Source organism: Helianthus annuus, chromosome 3, assembly GCF_002127325.2.
Source record: "Helianthus annuus cultivar XRQ/B chromosome 3, HanXRQr2.0-SUNRISE, whole genome shotgun sequence".
Classification (NCBI taxonomy): domain Eukaryota; kingdom Viridiplantae; phylum Streptophyta; class Magnoliopsida; order Asterales; family Asteraceae; genus Helianthus; species Helianthus annuus.
This window is the reverse complement of record NC_035435.2, coordinates 91,746,493-91,764,818: the sequence shown is the minus strand read 5'-3', so window position 1 is coordinate 91,764,818 and position 18,326 is coordinate 91,746,493. Positions and strand designations below refer to the sequence as shown.

The window sequence follows — 18,326 nt, the reverse complement described above, 5'->3', positions numbered from 1 at the left end:
CCCTCATTATTAAAGATGACATGTGCTAGTCCGGTTTGGTGCACCAGACTAGTCCAAAAGCCCCATGTTAATCCCCTTGATTTAATATATAATTAAATGTAAAAAAAGCTATTTTTGTGTTTACATTTTTTTGTGTTTTAATTAAAAAAACTTTAAACATAATTATATTTATATATCCTTAAAATATTACACAAACCTAAATAAAATATTACATATAAACCCAATTAAAACATTACATAAACATAATAACTCCTACATAAAATCCATAAACTGTTTGAAACTAGTCTTTAGAAAAGAGCCGTTGTAACATTAGCCGTTTGAAAAAAAAGAGTTGTTGGAAATACTAAATATTATTTTATCATTTATTTAATATATTATTCTCTTTCTAGTTTATTATAAATTTTTATATAAAAAGTAATAAATAAATAACGAAATATTAAAATAAATTCATGGAAAATATATTTTTTAATATAAAAGAAATACAATTATTAATGAAATAAATTATCAATATATGAGGTCGATAATGATGTGAAGTTAGAAAGGCCCTCTTATTTACACATACCATATATCTTATTTTCACACCCCCTATCCGTATAACATTATACGGCATGTATAAAATGTTTTTGAATTGGAAAATGCGCAGGAAATGTTTTTTTTATTTTACTATATACGACCCGTATATAGTTATACGAGTCGTATACATGTGTATACGATTTGTAAAACGTATACGGCTCAATGGATTTATTTTGTGAGGTTTTTGATGTTTCCAAATGTATACGGGCCGTATAACTATATACGGCCCGTATATAACGATGTTTTTCCAGTCTCCCATTTTTTTCAAGTAAAAAAACAATCATTCTACGGTTTCTAAACTCTTCATCACCTTTAACAATGTCGATAAACGTTGATCGGAACACGCCGCTTAAATCGGAGCACAAGTAGAGTAACATTACCGATCAGTCTGTTGATGGAAACCTTAGCGATCGCAGAGATCTTCGTGTTGGTTGTTTATCGATTCTGCTAGTTGTCGGCGGGGATGGGTACAGAAACCACCAAGGGTGATAATGGATTGATTATAGAAATCACTAGCAGAAGAACCCAACACGTCTTCTATGATGATCCGAAACATTCAGAATAACTAGCAGAAGAACCCGACACAAACAAGTTCTCCACAGTTTGTTATTCAAATCTCTATTCGGTCATCTTTCAAACTAAAACACACGATAACTTTAAACTTTATATTGTGTGATTTGACCAGGAAAGGATTGGAGGTGATCTCTACTTTTTAATAAGCTGTCACAGCTGTCAAATTCGTTGCGTGCATTCATATTGTTGAGACAACAACAGGTAATGAACGGATTATTGGACTTCTTGTTCCAAATGCAGCTGTAGGATCCGTACTTAAAGGTCTCTCTAAAATATTCAACCGAGACCGCCTTGTTAATTTTAATGAAGCAATGAAGATTGAATGTGCAAACCGCAACCGTCTTTGGCTACGGAAACAGTGGCTATGGGAAATCACCATTTCCGCTTACCTTAATCACATCTTCCGATCTGGAATTGGAGAACCGTTGTGTATTTGCTTACTGATCTGGAATTGGAGAACCGTTGTGTATCTGAATCAGGTTCTCAAACGAATACCACTAAAGATGAGTTGGTATTGAACCAAGAATATGAAGATCACGGTGCAGACACGTGGGAAGAAAGTCATTGGACTGCCGCAGATGAAGTCAAATGTGATCAAACTTGGATATCAGACGTAAATCTTGAAGCAAATATGTGGTTCCCAATTTGTTACAGAAACCACTAGCAGAAGAACCCGACACGTCTTCTATCTAGTCTAAAAATTGAAAGTGGATATGATCGTGTCAAGATCTTTATCTATCATGTCATCGACCAACTGCTCAAAATCTCTTTCGTTTCTCATGTTAGGGAGAATGTTCTCGAAATTGAAGGAAAAGGAAAAATGGTTGCTGAAGTTTCGTCTTCTATGATGATTCGAAACATTCTGAATAACTACAAAATGTAAACGTGGAATTCGTAATGATGTTTGAGAATTAAACGTATGTACGTGACAAAACAAGGATCGTTATAATAAATTAAAGAGATTAAACAGTTGTCAAATTCGTTGCGGGTTGGTTTTGGAAGAAAAGAAGGGGTTTAAGGTGTTTTGGTAGGTTGAAAGAGGTGAATGATCTTGAAAGATTTGTTGAAATTGAAGAAAAGAGTAACTAGCATAATACGTGTCGGGTTCTTCTGCTAGTTATTCGGAATGTTTCGAATCATCATAGAAGACGTGTCGGGTTTGTATTTCCCATAGCCACCATTTCCGTAGTAAAAAACGGATGCGGTTTGCACATTCAATCTTCATTGCTTCATTAAAACTAACAACCTGATTCAGATCATCTTTAGTAGTGTTTGTTTGACAACTTGATTCAGATTTAAACGATGCACACCTCATTTAATCTTTTTTACTCATTTCTTCGATTTCAACAAATCTTTTCAACAATCAGTAAGCAAATACACAACCTGATTCAGATCTCTATTCGGTCATCTTTCCAAACTACAACACACGATAAGTTTACACTTTATAGTGTGTGATTTGACCAGGAAAGGATTAGAGGTGATTTATACTTTTAATAAGGTGTCATAGTTGTCAAATTCGTTGCGTGCATTCATATTGTTTAGACAACAACAGATAATGAACAGATAGATTGTTGGACTTCTTGTTCCAAATGCAGCTGTAGGATCTGTACTTAAAGGTCTCTCTAAAATATGCAACCGAGACCGCCTTGTTAATTTTAATGAAGCAATGAAGATCGAATGTGCAAACCGCAACCGTCTTTGACTACGAAAACGGTGGCTATGAATGCTTACTGATCTGGAATTGGAGAACCATTGTGTATCCGAATCAGGTTCTCAAACTAACACCACTAAAGATGAGTTGGAAAATTGCATCAACTCTCCTATATCAATGCTCATATGAACACAGGGTGATAAACAACGCTCATATGAACACAAACCAACTGCTTTATCTTGAGTCGTCGGGAAAACTTTTCCTTAGGGGAGGGTGAGTAGTATGAGTCTGAGTCCATTGTGGTTCGTGAATGTTTCGAATCATCATAGAAGACGTGTCGGGTTTGTATTTCCCATAGCCACTGTTTCCGTAGTTAAAACGGTTGCGGTTTGCACATTCAATCTTCATGTTACTTTGATTTGAATTTTGAAAGTTGGAAGATGTATCTGGTGGGGGTGATATAGTAATTTTCCATAATGTAGGAAGGATTGAGCTTGATGGATGTCCGTTATCTCAACGCTTCTCCTTACATTACTGATCTGGAATTGGACAACCGCAACCATTTTAGTGCTTCTCAATCAGATATTATTTATTGAATCATAACTGAAACAGTCGGAAAAAAACTAAACCGAACCAACATAGTTGAAGGTGCATGTTTACAAAAGGTGCAAGAGAATGGCGAGTAATCAGTTGTATTTTTATAGATTTGTTTCTTATTGGCCATTATTCGACCGAGTAATCAGTTGTATTTTTGCATATTTGTTTCTTAAACATAGTTAACTCTCAGATTCAGGGAGACATGTCGTGCATTGTTTAAATCTGAATCAGGTTCTCAAACAAACACAGCTAGACAAAACAAGGACCGTTCTAAACCCTAGCTGGAAACAAACCAACAAAATCCGAATACTGAAAAACATCAGCAACCATTTTTCCTTTTCCTTCAATTTCAAGAACATTCTCCCTAACATGTTAAAACCGCTTATTTTGCTAGTTGGTTTTATAAGTCAAAGTTAACTTTCAGATTCAGATTCAGAGAGACATGTCGGCTTCTGTACTCATCCCCGCGTTGATAGCTTCCGTTTTATTACAGTCATACGACACCGCTTTTGTTCTTCAATCTTTTTACTTGTTAATGTTTTATTTTTTTCTACTTTTAGAAAGGTTTGAGCATCTCACGACTGTAATAAATCGGAACATAATCACAGATTGTCTAGAGAAGCGCTTTTATCATTTATCATATGTTGGACGGAATATATGGATGGAAAGCCCGCATAGTTTGTTTTTTTTTTTAAATTTTACATACGATTTAGAGAAACAGAGAATACATTACGAGATTCTTCGAGAATTAGAAAAGGAGAAAATATGGGACGACAACGGTGCTGGTCTTTTCTCCCACGTATTTTATCAAATGAACTGTCTCGTGTGATTGGCACCGTAAACCCCTTTTATACTTTGAGAAAAATCCAATTTTCAAGGAATATGGGCCGTATAAGATTATACGGCTCGTATAATATGTTCGTATACATTGTATACGACCAGTCAACTTATTTTCACATGGTGTATACGAAACGTATAAAGTTATACGGCCCGTATAGAATTAAATAAACTAACAAAGTCAAGTATTTTCCATGTATTATTATTAGGACACTAGAAATGAGTGTTAGAGGAAAATTTGTTGTTTGGAGTGATTTGACATAGTGATTTATAGAAGTCTAGATTCTGGAATAGTCCAACATAGTGGATGGTGTTACCATTATCATATCGTGCGAGGTCATTGACACTTCTCACTGTTTTAGTTTTTATTATATTTATTCAACTAAACATCACTATGGTTCCTGAAGGTCATTGACAATTCTCACTATTTTGGTTTTTATTATATTTATTAAACTAAACATCAATATGGTTTCCATTTAATGTATTAAAAAATACCATGCAATCATCATCTGAACACAATTCGAATTTTAAGTGACTTATGTATCTTACCCACTAAATTGGAACAATTATCTAAGAAAAAAGAAAGACACTTCATGTTCATGGAGGCCAATTTTGATAATCATAATTAATAGTACACGAGCATGGGTAAAGGATCCTGTAAAAAAGACATAAATTGTGAGAAAGGTGAGAAAGATTCTCAGCCAATAGATCATTCCATATTAATTTTATTAGATCAAGGTTATATTAGTAATTATACAAACAAACCTAATTAAGGTTCAAATCTTTTGTAACCGATTGTTATGAGTTTTTTAAGGAAATTCGATTTTTGAATTTTTTTATCAGATCATCTAAATCTTTAAATCATATCGATCTCGTAATCATTATAAATTCGCTTGCAATTTCTTATTTTTGATCACGCATACATACTGAATTACGCATACAATCGTTAATCTGAGTCATATTTCTTTCTTCATGGAGAACGACGATCAAGGTATTTATGTATCTTTTTATTCGCAGATTATTTATGTAATTGTAATCAATATTCAATTACAATCATCTGTTTAATTGTAGTTGTCAATTTTTCAATCATCTGTTTTTTGTTTTATTGGAACTCTGATGAACACCAGTTATAACTCTCCATGTCGTGTTTTTTATACGTGCATGGTGTTTTTTTCCATTGGATGTTCCTTACAGGGGTTTTATAAATACATGGTGTGTTTTTCATATAATTAGAGGCTCTTTATGTTGTGTTTTTGTTATACGTGCATGGTGTTTTTATGTATGTTATCGAAGTTGAAGCTGGTATGTGTTATTTATTTAGGTTGATGATGAGTCATGGTGTTTTTTTCCATTGGATGTTCCTTACAGGGGTTTTATAAATACATGGTGTGTTTTTCATATAATTAGAGGCTCTCTACGTTGTGTGTTTTATACGTGCATGGTGTTTTTATGTATGTTATCGAAGTTGAAGCTGGTATGTGTTATTTATTTAGGTTGATGATGAGTCATGGTGTTTTTTTCCATTGGATCTTCCTTACAGGGGTTTTATAAATACATGGTGTGTTTTCATATAAATAGAGGCTGGTTTGATATAACAGTTGTTTGTGGTGTTATTTTAAACACATTATGTTGTGTTGTGTTTTTTACTGTAGAAAAATTTAGTTGACGATGAGTAATGGTGTTTTTATATAAGTTAGGGTGTTTTTTATACGTACATGGTGTTCTTTTGTATTAGTAGAGGGTGTTTTTCATAACAGTGTTAATGTGGTGTTATTTTCATACGTATTATGTTGTATTGTTTTTTTACTGTAGAATTTTTTTCACAGGATTTCAAACATATCAGCCGGTTGGGAAACTACATCTGTCACCAAACTCCGGTAAGAAGACTTATTTACCGGAGGTAGATGAATCGATTAAGCCGAGGGATAAGATGACCTTTGACATAGTGAACAACGCATTCCTCTTTTATCAGAAGTATGCAATGGCTTCAGGCTTCACTGCCAGGAAGTCTTCTCAATACACACATAATGGTGTTATAAAATCTAAATGGTTTGTTTGCTCAAAGGAGGGGACTAAACCTTTTAATGCGATTGATACATCTAAAAAGATTGACACCTCAAATAATGGGTCAAAGAGGAAATCTGTTCGACGTGTTCCTTCTATAAGGACTGGGTGCAAAGCACGTATGTGTGTAAAGTTAATGCCTTCGAATCTATACGAGGTATCTTCTTTCATTGAGGCACATAATCATTTTTTTTGTTGCTGAGGAAGATAGGCATCTACTCCCCTCTAACCGAGGTATGAACTATATGCAAGAGCAAGCCGTTAACGCGTTGAGTGCCTTGAACATTGGCCCTGTGAAAGCGTTTAATATCATGAGGACATTGTATGGTGGGTTTGACAAGGTTGGGGCAACCAAAAACGATTATAAAAATTTCAAGCGAGACCTGAACAGTTATATATCGGAGTTTGATGCTGATATAATGATTAAACGGCTTTTGAGGAAGAAAGAGTACATGCCTAACTTTTCAATGGAGTATATAACAGACGAGAATGGAGTTTTAAGGGGTTTGTTTTGGGCAGATGAAGATGCCAAAAGGAATTTTTCTGTGTTTGGTGATGTTGTTTCATTTGATGCCACATATCGTCGTAACAAGTAAGTTTCGTAATTATTATATTTATTTTGGGTTTTACAGCTTATTTTTTCTTAAGTATGTGTAATCCATTTTTATGGTGTTATTCAAACCATTTGTGGTGTTATTTGGAAATATAAAGTGTTATTCAGTAAACTGTGGTGTTATTTGGAAATATAAAGTGTTATTCAGTAAACTGTGGTGTTATTTAGAAATATAAAGTGTTATTCAGTAAACTGTGGTGTTATTTGGAAATATAGAGTTTGATCCGTATTTGTTTTTTAGGTACAACATGATGTTTGTTCCATTTACCGACATCGACAATCACAATCGCAATGTTACTCTTGGTGCCGCTATAATAGGAAATGAAACTGCTGAAACTTACAGTTGGTTGCTAAATGTGTTTCGTCAAGCATTTGGCCGTGCCCCTCCGGTGATTGTCACCGACCAAGACCCAGCCATGAAGAAGGCTATCGAAGATACATGGCCCGAGAGTAGACACAGGCTATGCATGTGGCATATCATGGACAAGCTTTCTGCTAAGGTGTTTAGTTGTTCGTCCTTTTAACCTTTCTTACTACTTTTTAAATACTTTTTGGTGTGTGTGGTGTTATGTTTTTATTCAATGGTGTTTTAGGTTGGTGCATCAATCTGCAATAATACATATTTCAAAAAGAGGCTGTGTGCCATTGTGTGGACCGATTCAATTATACCAGTTAAGTTTGAAAGTGAGTGGGCTACCATAATGAACGATTTTAACTTGGTTGATCATGAGTGGCTGCAGTCACTTTACCAAATCAGGGATACTTGGATACCAGCTTATTATCGTGAGGAGGTCATGTCCGGGCTTATGCGGACCTCTTCTCGTTCCGAGAGCGAGAACCATTTCTTTGGACAGTTCTGTAACCCGGGTTGCACACTTGTCGAATTTCTCGGGCATTTTGATTCTGCTATTGAAGCTCAGAGACACGAGCACAGGAAGAATGACCATGACACCAGAAATACAAACGCTGAAATATGGGCTGAAGACTTTGTTTTGGAGGATTAAGCGTCTAGGATATACACACGCACTATATTTTTTGACCAGCAGTTGGAGATACAAAACGGTATTCACAGATGTGCTATCGGAAAGTGGGAAGACATTGGTGACTTTGTCAAATTTTTTGTGAAGGACTGGGAACAACCATGCACTACTTTCTTCGAGGTATACACATGATGTTTTGTAGTGTTATTCTTGAAAGTTGTATATATCTTGGTGATTTCCAGTAGCATATGGTGTTTTATAGTGTTATTTAAGACAATTTTATGTCTTTTGAATGGTTTTTTACAGGTTATGATGCGGGAGGCCGACATGACTGTGTATTGTACATGCAAAAGATTTGAACAGTTTGGGTTGTTGTGCTCACACATCTTTTGTGTGCTAAGGATGCTTGACATTAGGGAGTTTCCACAACGCTATATATTACGACGTTGGACTCGGGAGGCTGTTCCAAATAGTGCCCCTGGTGCTATTCTAGGTATCAATGAGACTGAGGATCGTTATAATGAAGTTAACCGTGTTGTACGTGAGATCACATATTCTACAGAGTCCGTTATTAATAAGCTTGTCACCAACTTTGATGCGCTATGCTCGTTCAGGGATCATGTTGTTAATTATTTCAAAACTGCTGATGAGTCTGTTGTCAATGCTCCACCTAAGAGCCGTCGTGAAAGGTTTGCAGAAATTACTGGTAACACAAAACCATCAGAAGCAACTGTTCGTGTTCCCATTGGAACAAGATTCAAAGGTATGGGTAAGCCTAAACGGATGAAGTCCAAACGTGAAATTGCAGTAAGTCAGTTGGGTAAAAAGAGCCGTCAATGTCAAAACTGTTTTAGATACGGTCATAACAGACGTTCTTGCAAAAACCCTACCCGGACTAAAGAACAAGCTATGGCCGAGGATCACGGTGAAGAAGCTGATGAAGTCGACGAGGAGGAAGATGAATGGGAGGAAGTTGAAGAAGATATGGATGAACAAGATGAGGATGCATTAGACGAGGAGGATGGAGAAGAGGAATAGTAAGTTATTTAGAGATGCCAAAAAATTTCGTTATTTTTAACGTACTTCCTTCTTGTTTCGTACATTGTTAGGTTTTTTATCGTTTTCCGGATTCGCATACACTCATGGATTTATTTTGTTTGCTTATGGTTGAATTTTAATATTACCAGTCACAATGGTTTATATATTGTTTCTGTTAAATTCGTTTGTTTTTATTTTAACCAATTCTGTTATTTTTTTGTTCAGTGTGTTTTTATTTTAACCAATACAGTTAAATTTGAATAGTGTTATTTGTCCTCACTAAGATATTTATTCTAAACTGGTGGTTTTTTGTGTTTTTTTCATGTAGTTATTTTGTTGTTAATGGTGTTATTTGTTAATTACAGTTGAGTAGTGTTATTTATCTGTATAGAATTTATTTTTTTTTTATTTTTGTAGAACTGTTGTGTTTTGTGTGGTTCATGGTGTTATTATTGTGCAGGTTGCTTATTTATGTATGTGTAGCGTTATTGTGTTTTTTATTTGACTATAGTGCAGGTTGCAAAGGAGTTGGTATATTTTTTTACATATTAAGCATGATCATCATTTACTTTGTAAAAACTTTCTGGCCAACGCGCGTTCTATGTGTAAAAACTGTTTGTCCTCACTCAGATTTTTATTCAAAACTGGTGGTTTTATGTGCTTTGAAAAGAGTTATTTTTGTTCTTAATGGAGTTATTTGTTAATGCAAGTTGACTAGTGTTATTTGTCTGTATAGAAATAATTTTTTGAATTTTGAAGAACCATGGTGTTTTTAGTTGTTCAGGGTGTTATTATTATTATTATTGTTCAGGGTGTTATTTTTGGTGTTATTTGTTAATTCCAGTTTCCAGGGTTTTATTTTTGGTGTTATTTGTTAATTCCAGTTCTATGTGTAAAAGCTGTTTGTCCTCACTCAGATATTTATTCTAAACCTGTGGTTTTATGTGTTTTTAAAAGAATTATTTTTGTTGTTAATGGTGTTATTTGTTAACGCAAGTTGACTAGTGTTATTTTGTCTGTATAGAAATAATTATTTTTAATTTTGTAGAACCATGGTGTTTTTAGTAGTGCAGGGTGTTATTATTGGTGTTCATATGTTTAGGTTGCTTTACTTATGTAAGTGTAGCGTTATTGTGTTATTTACATGACTATAGTGTCTTAATTGTGCAGGTTGCAAAGGAGTTGGTATTTTTATTTTCATATTTAGCATGATCATCATTTACTTTGTAAAAAACTATCTGCCCAATACGCGTTCTTATTTGTGCCGGAAATCGTAATATTAATTGATTAAAACACGGAACTTTGTCATAGTAAAACTTACATAAAAGATCACAACTTTGTCAAAACGCTAACATATCATATAATCTATATTTCCCAAAATGTTTGTCAAGTAACAAAAAGATTAACTTGTTCTGCTGTCCACTTACACTTCAGCTCCCAACCTTTCAGCAATCCGATCAAACGCATTCTCTGCCATTCTCAACCTATCATCCTCGTCCAAAAGTGCATAATCTTGTACTTCCTTTTCCACAACTCCCCGTTCCGTGTTCACGTCGCTTAGGAGCATTTTTGAGAGGTACTTCTTACGCAGATCCTCGATTTCGCGTGCTTGATCAGGCAAAACCACGTTGTTAACGTCCCTCTCATTCGATAAACCACACCTCCAATGTCCAACGTGTGTTCCTATTCAATACCAAACCATCAGAATTGTTCATATTTCGTGTAAATTTATTTTACTTAATTTTTTAATAAACAGAAATATAAACGCGATTACCATTGTAAGTTTCCATATGCCGCATAAGGAAAATACCACAGTCGATACCATTGTAAAGTGTTTGCCATGGCAACTCTAGTCGAATTGGTTGTGTATTCCTTAGCTGTGCAGCGATTCTTGGATGCATTGGTCTTAGATACCGACAAAATGTACTTATCTGCAGTTACAAATCATCGATGTTAACAAATTAAAATTTTTTTTTGTTACGGTAGCTGTATAAGTATAAACATTCACAAACATACCATCTTCTCCACATTTCCATGATATCTCTCTAATCCTGCTGCACCTTCTACGTTGTCAATAATATACACATCTTTTGTTTTCAAGTTGAAAAACAGCAGATAGTAATGCCGCCCAGTCAACATGGGTATAAACACCATATCAAAGTTGCCTTTAAATACTTTTGGTCCCGTTGAATCAAGCACAACATTCATGTTGTTTGTAAATTCTGCTAATCGTTTATCTTCAGACAACGCGAAATCTTTTTCCAGCTGTGGTGTTATTTAGGCAAACAAAAAATGAAATTATGGTGTTAAGTTAAGAATTCATAATAACATAGATATCTTATTTAAATCCTTTTCCAGCTGTGGGGTGTTAAGTTAATACATGCTGCTATTTAACTATAATCACAATTAAGTTAAGAATTCATAATAACAAACAAACAATCTGTGAATTTTACATAAACATGGTGTTAAGTTAATACATGCTGCTATTTAACTATAATCACAATTAAGTGTTATTCAGTAAAGTGTGGTGTTATTTAGATACATAAAGTGTTATTAAGTAAACTGTGGTGTTATTTGGAAAAGTAAAGTGTTATTCAGTAAACTGTGGTGTTATTTAGAAATATAAAGTGTTATTAACTACCGATGTTTCGGTATAAGTAACTGTGGTGTTATTTAGAATTCACAATAACATAATTATGTTATTTAAACCCTTTTCCAGCTGTGGTGTTTTCCAGGTAAACAAACAAACAATCTGTGTATTTTACATAAACATGGTGTTAAGTTAATACATGCTGCTATTTAACTATAATCACATGATACAGTCTGTAGAAATTAAACTTACCAGCATTCCAGCGTTGCAGAATAACCTCCTATCTGTCCCCATCCTCATATTTTTTTCTTCATGGTTCAACAACGCGGCCCAGGCACTGATGACATTCACGTGCACAGTTACACCAGGCATCATCGATTCAAAAGCCCCCCTCATAACTGACACGTTACCGTTGTCGCTGAACAAAACTTCCCTACAAACCAAAACACCGTCGACACGAATGTATAATTCAATATATGTTCAAAACTAGTCACGTATAATACACCACATAAATACGTTTTTTAAGGTCCAATTTGGATACTTACCATACGTTTCCTACTGCAGAAAATATACATCGAGCAAGTGCTTCTTCAGCCTTCTCACGAACGGTTCTCAACATAACAGGTCGTTGCACGTACGGTGACCGCAGTGCCGCCGGAAGCTTGATTGTTCGTTTCGGCCTCGGCGATCTTTGACGCTGAACAGGATCCATTACTTCTTGACGTTTTTCATCCGTTGCTGCATCGGCAGTCTTGCTGAAAAGTTCACCGTTTCAACTCCTGAAACGTTGAACTTTGTCTCTGGTGTTATTTCACTTTGAACCCTTTCAACGACTTTGTCCAGTTCTGCGACAAACGAAGCCGTCATTGGTGAAAAGGGAGAAGTGTGTGGTGTTATATGATCTATTTTTTTCTCGTTCATAGGAGTGTTATACCCGTCTAATGATACACTACCTTTTTGCGGTTCAACTGGTTCAACTGCCACAGCCACGTCATCCTTTTCTGCCTCAACGTTTTGATCTCCCTTTTCCAGTTCATCTCCATCCTTTTTTTCCTCATCGTCAACGACAAGCATCAATTTCATTAACTCCTTCCAAACCAAACCTTTCTGTTTCAGCAGATCACTATCCGGGAACATCAGACACGATTCTGTTATGGTGTTATTGATCTTGTTAACGCATAGCTCAAATTCTCTAAACAAGTTATCCAATAAATTCGCTCGAACCTGTACGAAACACCGGTATAAAGTGTTATCATTAGAAATAACATATACTTTCAAGTATAGTACAAATTTTAAGATGTTTACCAGCTCAAAATCGTCATGAACGGATGTTCCTGATGCGGATGGAGTGTGCCCATGCTGAGAGACCATCAGAGTGTTGACTCCGCCATCCGGACCTACAAATAATGAACATGTTTGGGTGTCAGTCTGTGACAGTAGGTAATCAGCACAGTGTCTGTATATACCCAAGTGCGCATCATCATCTTCGAACAGCACATTGTCCATTCCCTTTTTATGTCCTTGTTTTTGCTTCTTGAATTTTTTTCTATCACCATCAACCCCTTCTGCTCGTTTGTGTTTTTTATCTTCCCTTTTATTTGTCTTCTTTATTTGTTCAGTATCCATCCTTTCTATAGCACCCTCGAGATTGTCAAGAAGATCGTCATCAACAAGTTCAATTATATTTGAACTGTGTGATGAAGGTATCTTCTTTAACACAATTCCGTAAGCAATCTGCGACAACATTTTGCAGTACGTTTTATTCTCAGAATCAGTTTCAAAATAATTGTGAACCAGATAGCAATATTGATGTTATTCAGTTATATAGTGTTATTAAGTAAATTAGGGTGTTATGCAAGATATATAGTGTTATAAAGTTTCATGGTGTTATTCAAACAACTCGTGGTGTTATTTGGAAATATAAAGTGTTATTCAGTAAACTGTGGTGTTATTTGGAAATATAAAGTGTTATTTAGATACATAAAGTGTTATTCAGTAAACTGTGGTGTTATTTGGAAATATAAAGTGTTATTCAGTAAAATGTGGTGTTATTTAGATACATAAAGTGTTATTCAGTAAACTGTAGTGTTTTTTGGAAAAATAAAGTGTTATTCAGTGAACTGTGGTGTTACTTAGAAATATAAAGTGTTATTAACTTACGATGTTTCACAATAATTTTTTAATACTAAAAGTTAACTACTTACCGCAAGTAATAACATAGGCCCTCTAAAAGCATCATCGCCACCATGCCACGCTGTTTTCGTTCTTTTGAGACACGAGATCATGTACGCACACCAATTGAAGCTTTTGATATCCACGTCCGGCTGAATATTTGAAATGAATCGCACATTGACGGAGTTGTTCGTCGTGGTTTCTCCAAGGAGTGAGAAGTAAAGAACCAAGAAGTTCAGTACAAACAGTCTTCCGTTATCAGACTGGAAATCCAATATGTAATTCATCAGCTGAACCGGGGACAAGCGGGTGATATCCATATGCTTAAACTGATCTCTGAACGCTTGGACAACAACATCCTTCCTTTTGCTCGCTTTCTTTTTTTCAGCAAGATCCGTTGGACTCATAGGCAGTCCGAAAACACTCCTAACAAGCTCCGACGATATGTTTACAGTGCGCCCGCCGTCCACGTTTAAAATATCATTGTCTGGGTCGTAATTTGTAACCAACCAATTTGCCAAAGCAGTAGGCACACCTGTCACCTTGTAATGAAAAATCGAACCAAACCCAATTTCGCCCATTTTGTTACGTTGTTCCTCATTTAGGCCGGATGCTAGTGTTATCAGATTGTCGATACCTACTTTTGGCCTGATACGGGCACCCGTGAATGGCTTATATGGCTGCCTCACTTGTTGATGCATTCCACGAGACGTTCCTCTTTTAGCAGCCGATTTCCGTCGTTTACCCGGTGATGGGGTGTCGACAAAATCGTCATCCGGGTCTCGCACCAGATCTACAACAATTTTTAATATGAATTTTAGTAAATAACTACTTCAAAATATTAACGCTTCAACATAATACCTTTTTCAGATGTTATATTGATGGATGGGTGTACGACAAGTTGACTATCATTAACATCCTGGGCTGCAAACAAAAAACATTGTAAAAAACATAACTCTTATTGTTTTTGATTTCTCTATAATTTAAACTACATTTAGATTACCTTTGTCGTCCTTATTTGACGTTTCCGAGTCACTACATACCAATGGTCTTTCAATTGTGTTTTTGAAACGTGATTTGTACATTTTGCCCCTAAGCCGATGGCTTGACCTGACTGTAGAAATAATTAAAAACTATATTTAATATACTGCATCACCAAATGGCTTGACCTGACCATATATAACACTCTTATTTATAGATCAGCATGATAAATAACACCCTTCATATATATATAAGACCATACCTATTTATAACACCATTCAAAACAATGACACTCTTATTATAGATAAGCATGATAAATAACACCCTTCATATAATTCAACAAGATAATTAACACCCAATATGAAGTTGCAGTATAAATAACACCATATCCATTTATCGCACCCTTCAAACAATGACACTCTATTAAATAACACCATTAATATAAATCTACAAGATAAATAACACCCCATATGAAGTTGTAGTATAAATAACACCATACCTATTTATCAATCCATTCAAAACAATGACACTCTATTAAATAACACCATTCATACAAGGAATAATGGAATTTAATAATCCCAACTTTCACCAGTTGGCCGGCAACGGACCCAACTTCAAAAATAACACCATACCTATTTCTAACACCATTCAGAATTTATAACACCATTTAAGATTTATAACACCATTTAACAAAAACTATCTGCCCAAATACCAAAACCTAAGCAACCTAAACACACTAAACCAATATAACACCCAATAAAAAACACCATATGATAAAAAACACCCACACCTGATAAAGACTCCATACAGCACTTATAACACCATTTAAGATTTATAACACCATTTAACACAAACTATCTGACCAAATACCAAAACATAAGCCACCTAAACACCCTAAACCAATATAACACCCAATAAAAAACACCATATGATAAAAAACACCCAACCAAGTGTTATAACACTATTATTGTGTTATAACACCATTATTAAATTGACCACTAAGGTTTTTGTTCATGATAAAAAACACCATTAACACATTAGAAGACAATCCCAAACTAAAAAACCTTAACTGATGAACTACATAACACCATGGAAATACACCCTTAATCAATGAAACCCTAGTATTAAACAATACAGTCGAACCTTTTTTGAAATCAGAGGTTGATTTCTTAATCTTTGGTTTTATAATCCCCCGATTTGTAGTGTCTTCCACTGTTACATGATCAAACTTCTTCTTCGTCCTTCGTTCCATTGCATCAAACGACGGCTTTCGCTTCATTCGATGGTAGACGATTTCGATTTTAGGGCTCATTGAATCTACTAAATCTTATAATCTTTGGTGGGAAGAAATCGCCCCTGTTTATTCGAGCGTAAAAATCGTGAATGAGAGAGAAATCAGGTATAATAGATACGGTTTTTGATTTGAAAGAATATGAAAGCCCTATTTTACCCTTATCAAATCAAATCAGTATTAAAAAAACACTATTTTAATTACAATATTGCCACTCTAATCTTAACCATTAGATCAATGATCTAATGGTTTATATTCTTTCCTATCTTTCTCACAAAAACTACCTTTTTTACAATAACCTTACCCCACGAGCATGATTAAATAGTACAAACGGAAAATTTAATTTAAAATAAAAAGTTAATTTACTTACAAAAGAAGATATGAGATACTGTAATAATTTAACACGAAAAAAAATTACTATTCAACAATCAACCCAGAAGGTGAATAATTGATGTTATAATAATAGGGTTACAATATTATCTCACGTTTTGGTATTAATTTTGAGGTTCAATGTTTTTACTTCTACTTTATGTTTGGTTTAAGAGTTTCATCGCAACACACGGGTTCTAAATACTAAGTTAAGTTATAAGTTTGAAATAAATTTACACTTTTAAAATAAAAAGTATATGAAATAAAATTACAGTTTTAAAAGGTTTACCACCTTGTGGGTTCCTATCCGGGAGTGCTCAGGTTCGAATCCTACTTCAGCCGAGCTTTGATCATGTATAGCCTTGATCAAGATGCTATTAGAAAAAAAGGTGGGCAAAGGGTGAACTGTATATCCAATGGCAAGTGTCCACGTAGGTTGACTATGTAATAGACCATCATCAAGGCAAGGTCTACAAACACATCAAGTCAGTTGTGACATCAAATTTTTATAAATACATTAAAAATACTTATTTTATCTCAAACACTACAAAAACTATTATTTTATAGCCTAGTAATATCTTAGGGTTGGATAATACTATAGGACCAAGAGGTCATGTGTTTGATTTCCACTAGAGGGTTTTCTCATGGGTTTTCTCCTGAATTTGTGTATAGGCATTGTGCCTAGTGGAGATAGATATAATCGGGTGGTTCCGCTGATGGTACGATGATACTCCAGTAGTCTGTCAGTGATCCAAATTTGCCGTTCAAAAAAAAAAAAAAATACTTACATTTTCACATCATCACTATTTTTTATATTTTGTTTCTTAATCTATTTTCAATTGTTGTATTATTGAAAATGTAAATAAGGTAATTAAATATAACGAAAATAGTTAAACATTGTTAATCCATTTTCTGTTATTAATAATTTATTTACCAAGGTTTAGTTCGAAGTTGAACATTTTTCTACTAACCATTAAAAAAGAAAAGAAAAACCATTTCTTAGAAAAAGTTGACAATTCATGAGGAAAACATTTTTTTTAATATTATGTTTTCCTATTGAAAGATGTATAAAATATGTTATTTATAATTGATATGAAATTTGAGACTTTAAGGGATAAAAAATAAATATTTTTTTTGAAATAGTACTTTTTTTTTAATATGAGAATGCTATTGTTTCATTTGTAATTTTTTGAAAGGCTACTTTATTTGTAATTGAACTGAAAAAAATAATAACAATGTTAACTTAATTACACATGTGAAACAAATGCTATCAAATAAAATTCATGTGTCGTTAAAAAAAAAAAAAATTAAGATTCATGCAACACATATGATTACACGCACCAAATAAAATTCATGTGTCGTTAAAAAAAAAATAAGATTCATGCAACACATATTGTTACACACCTAAAGAATTAAAATAGTCAATTTACCCTACGTATACAAAACCAAGTTTGGGAAACAGTGCCACACAGCTGGCACTTACCTATTGGACTATATTATTTTTAATTTAATTTTATTCACAGTTTAAAATTACGTTTTCGTCCTTCGTTTAAAATTACGTTTTTGCCCTCAGCTCAAAATAAAATTATACCTTTGCCTTTAGCTCAAAATTACGCTTTTGCCCTCGGGTCAAAAACTCTTTTTCTTATTTTGTTCCCAGTTTAAAATTACGGTTTCGCCCTCCGCTTAAAATTACGTTTTTGCCCCAGCTTAAAATAAAATGTTGTTTTTTCCTCTAGCTCAAAATTACAATTCTGCCCTCAGCTCAAAATTATGTTTTTATCCACAGTTCAAAATAAAATTATGCTTTTCCCCGTAGCTCAAAATTATGATTTTCCTCTTAGTTTAAAATTATGATTTCGCCTCCGGTTCAAAATCTAATTACGATTTTGCCCTCTGTACAGACATACATGTTATGAGAGAGAAATATTCGGCTTATTGCCCCGCAACACGGGCGGGGCAAAAACTATTTTAATTACAAAATTGACCTTGATACA

The 18,326-nt window shown here is 34.4% G+C and overlaps 1 protein-coding gene across 1 annotated transcript; it reads left to right on the top strand.

The window, feature by feature from the left end:
* The first annotated feature begins 5,203 nt into the window (after positions 1–5,203).
* On the top strand, positions 5,204–8,926 carry LOC110931654 (protein FAR1-RELATED SEQUENCE 5-like). Its single transcript, XM_035988088.1, has 7 exons — positions 5,204–5,222; positions 6,058–6,414; positions 6,503–6,887; positions 7,150–7,408; positions 7,502–7,897; positions 7,952–8,068; positions 8,195–8,926. The coding sequence occupies exons 1-7, from the start codon at positions 5,204–5,206 to the stop codon at positions 8,924–8,926; spliced, it is 2,265 nt and encodes a 754-aa protein (XP_035843981.1).
* Positions 8,927–18,326: the final 9,400 nt, after the last annotated feature.

Excerpts from the sequence above, each read along its gene's own strand:
- LOC110931654 (XM_035988088.1), top strand. Across the intron at positions 6,888-7,149 it reads GCCACATATCGTCGTAACAA|GTACAACATGATGTTTGTTC; the intron begins GTAAGTTTCGTA and ends TTTGTTTTTTAG. Across the intron at positions 8,069-8,194 it reads CATGCACTACTTTCTTCGAG|GTTATGATGCGGGAGGCCGA; the intron begins GTATACACATGA and ends GGTTTTTTACAG.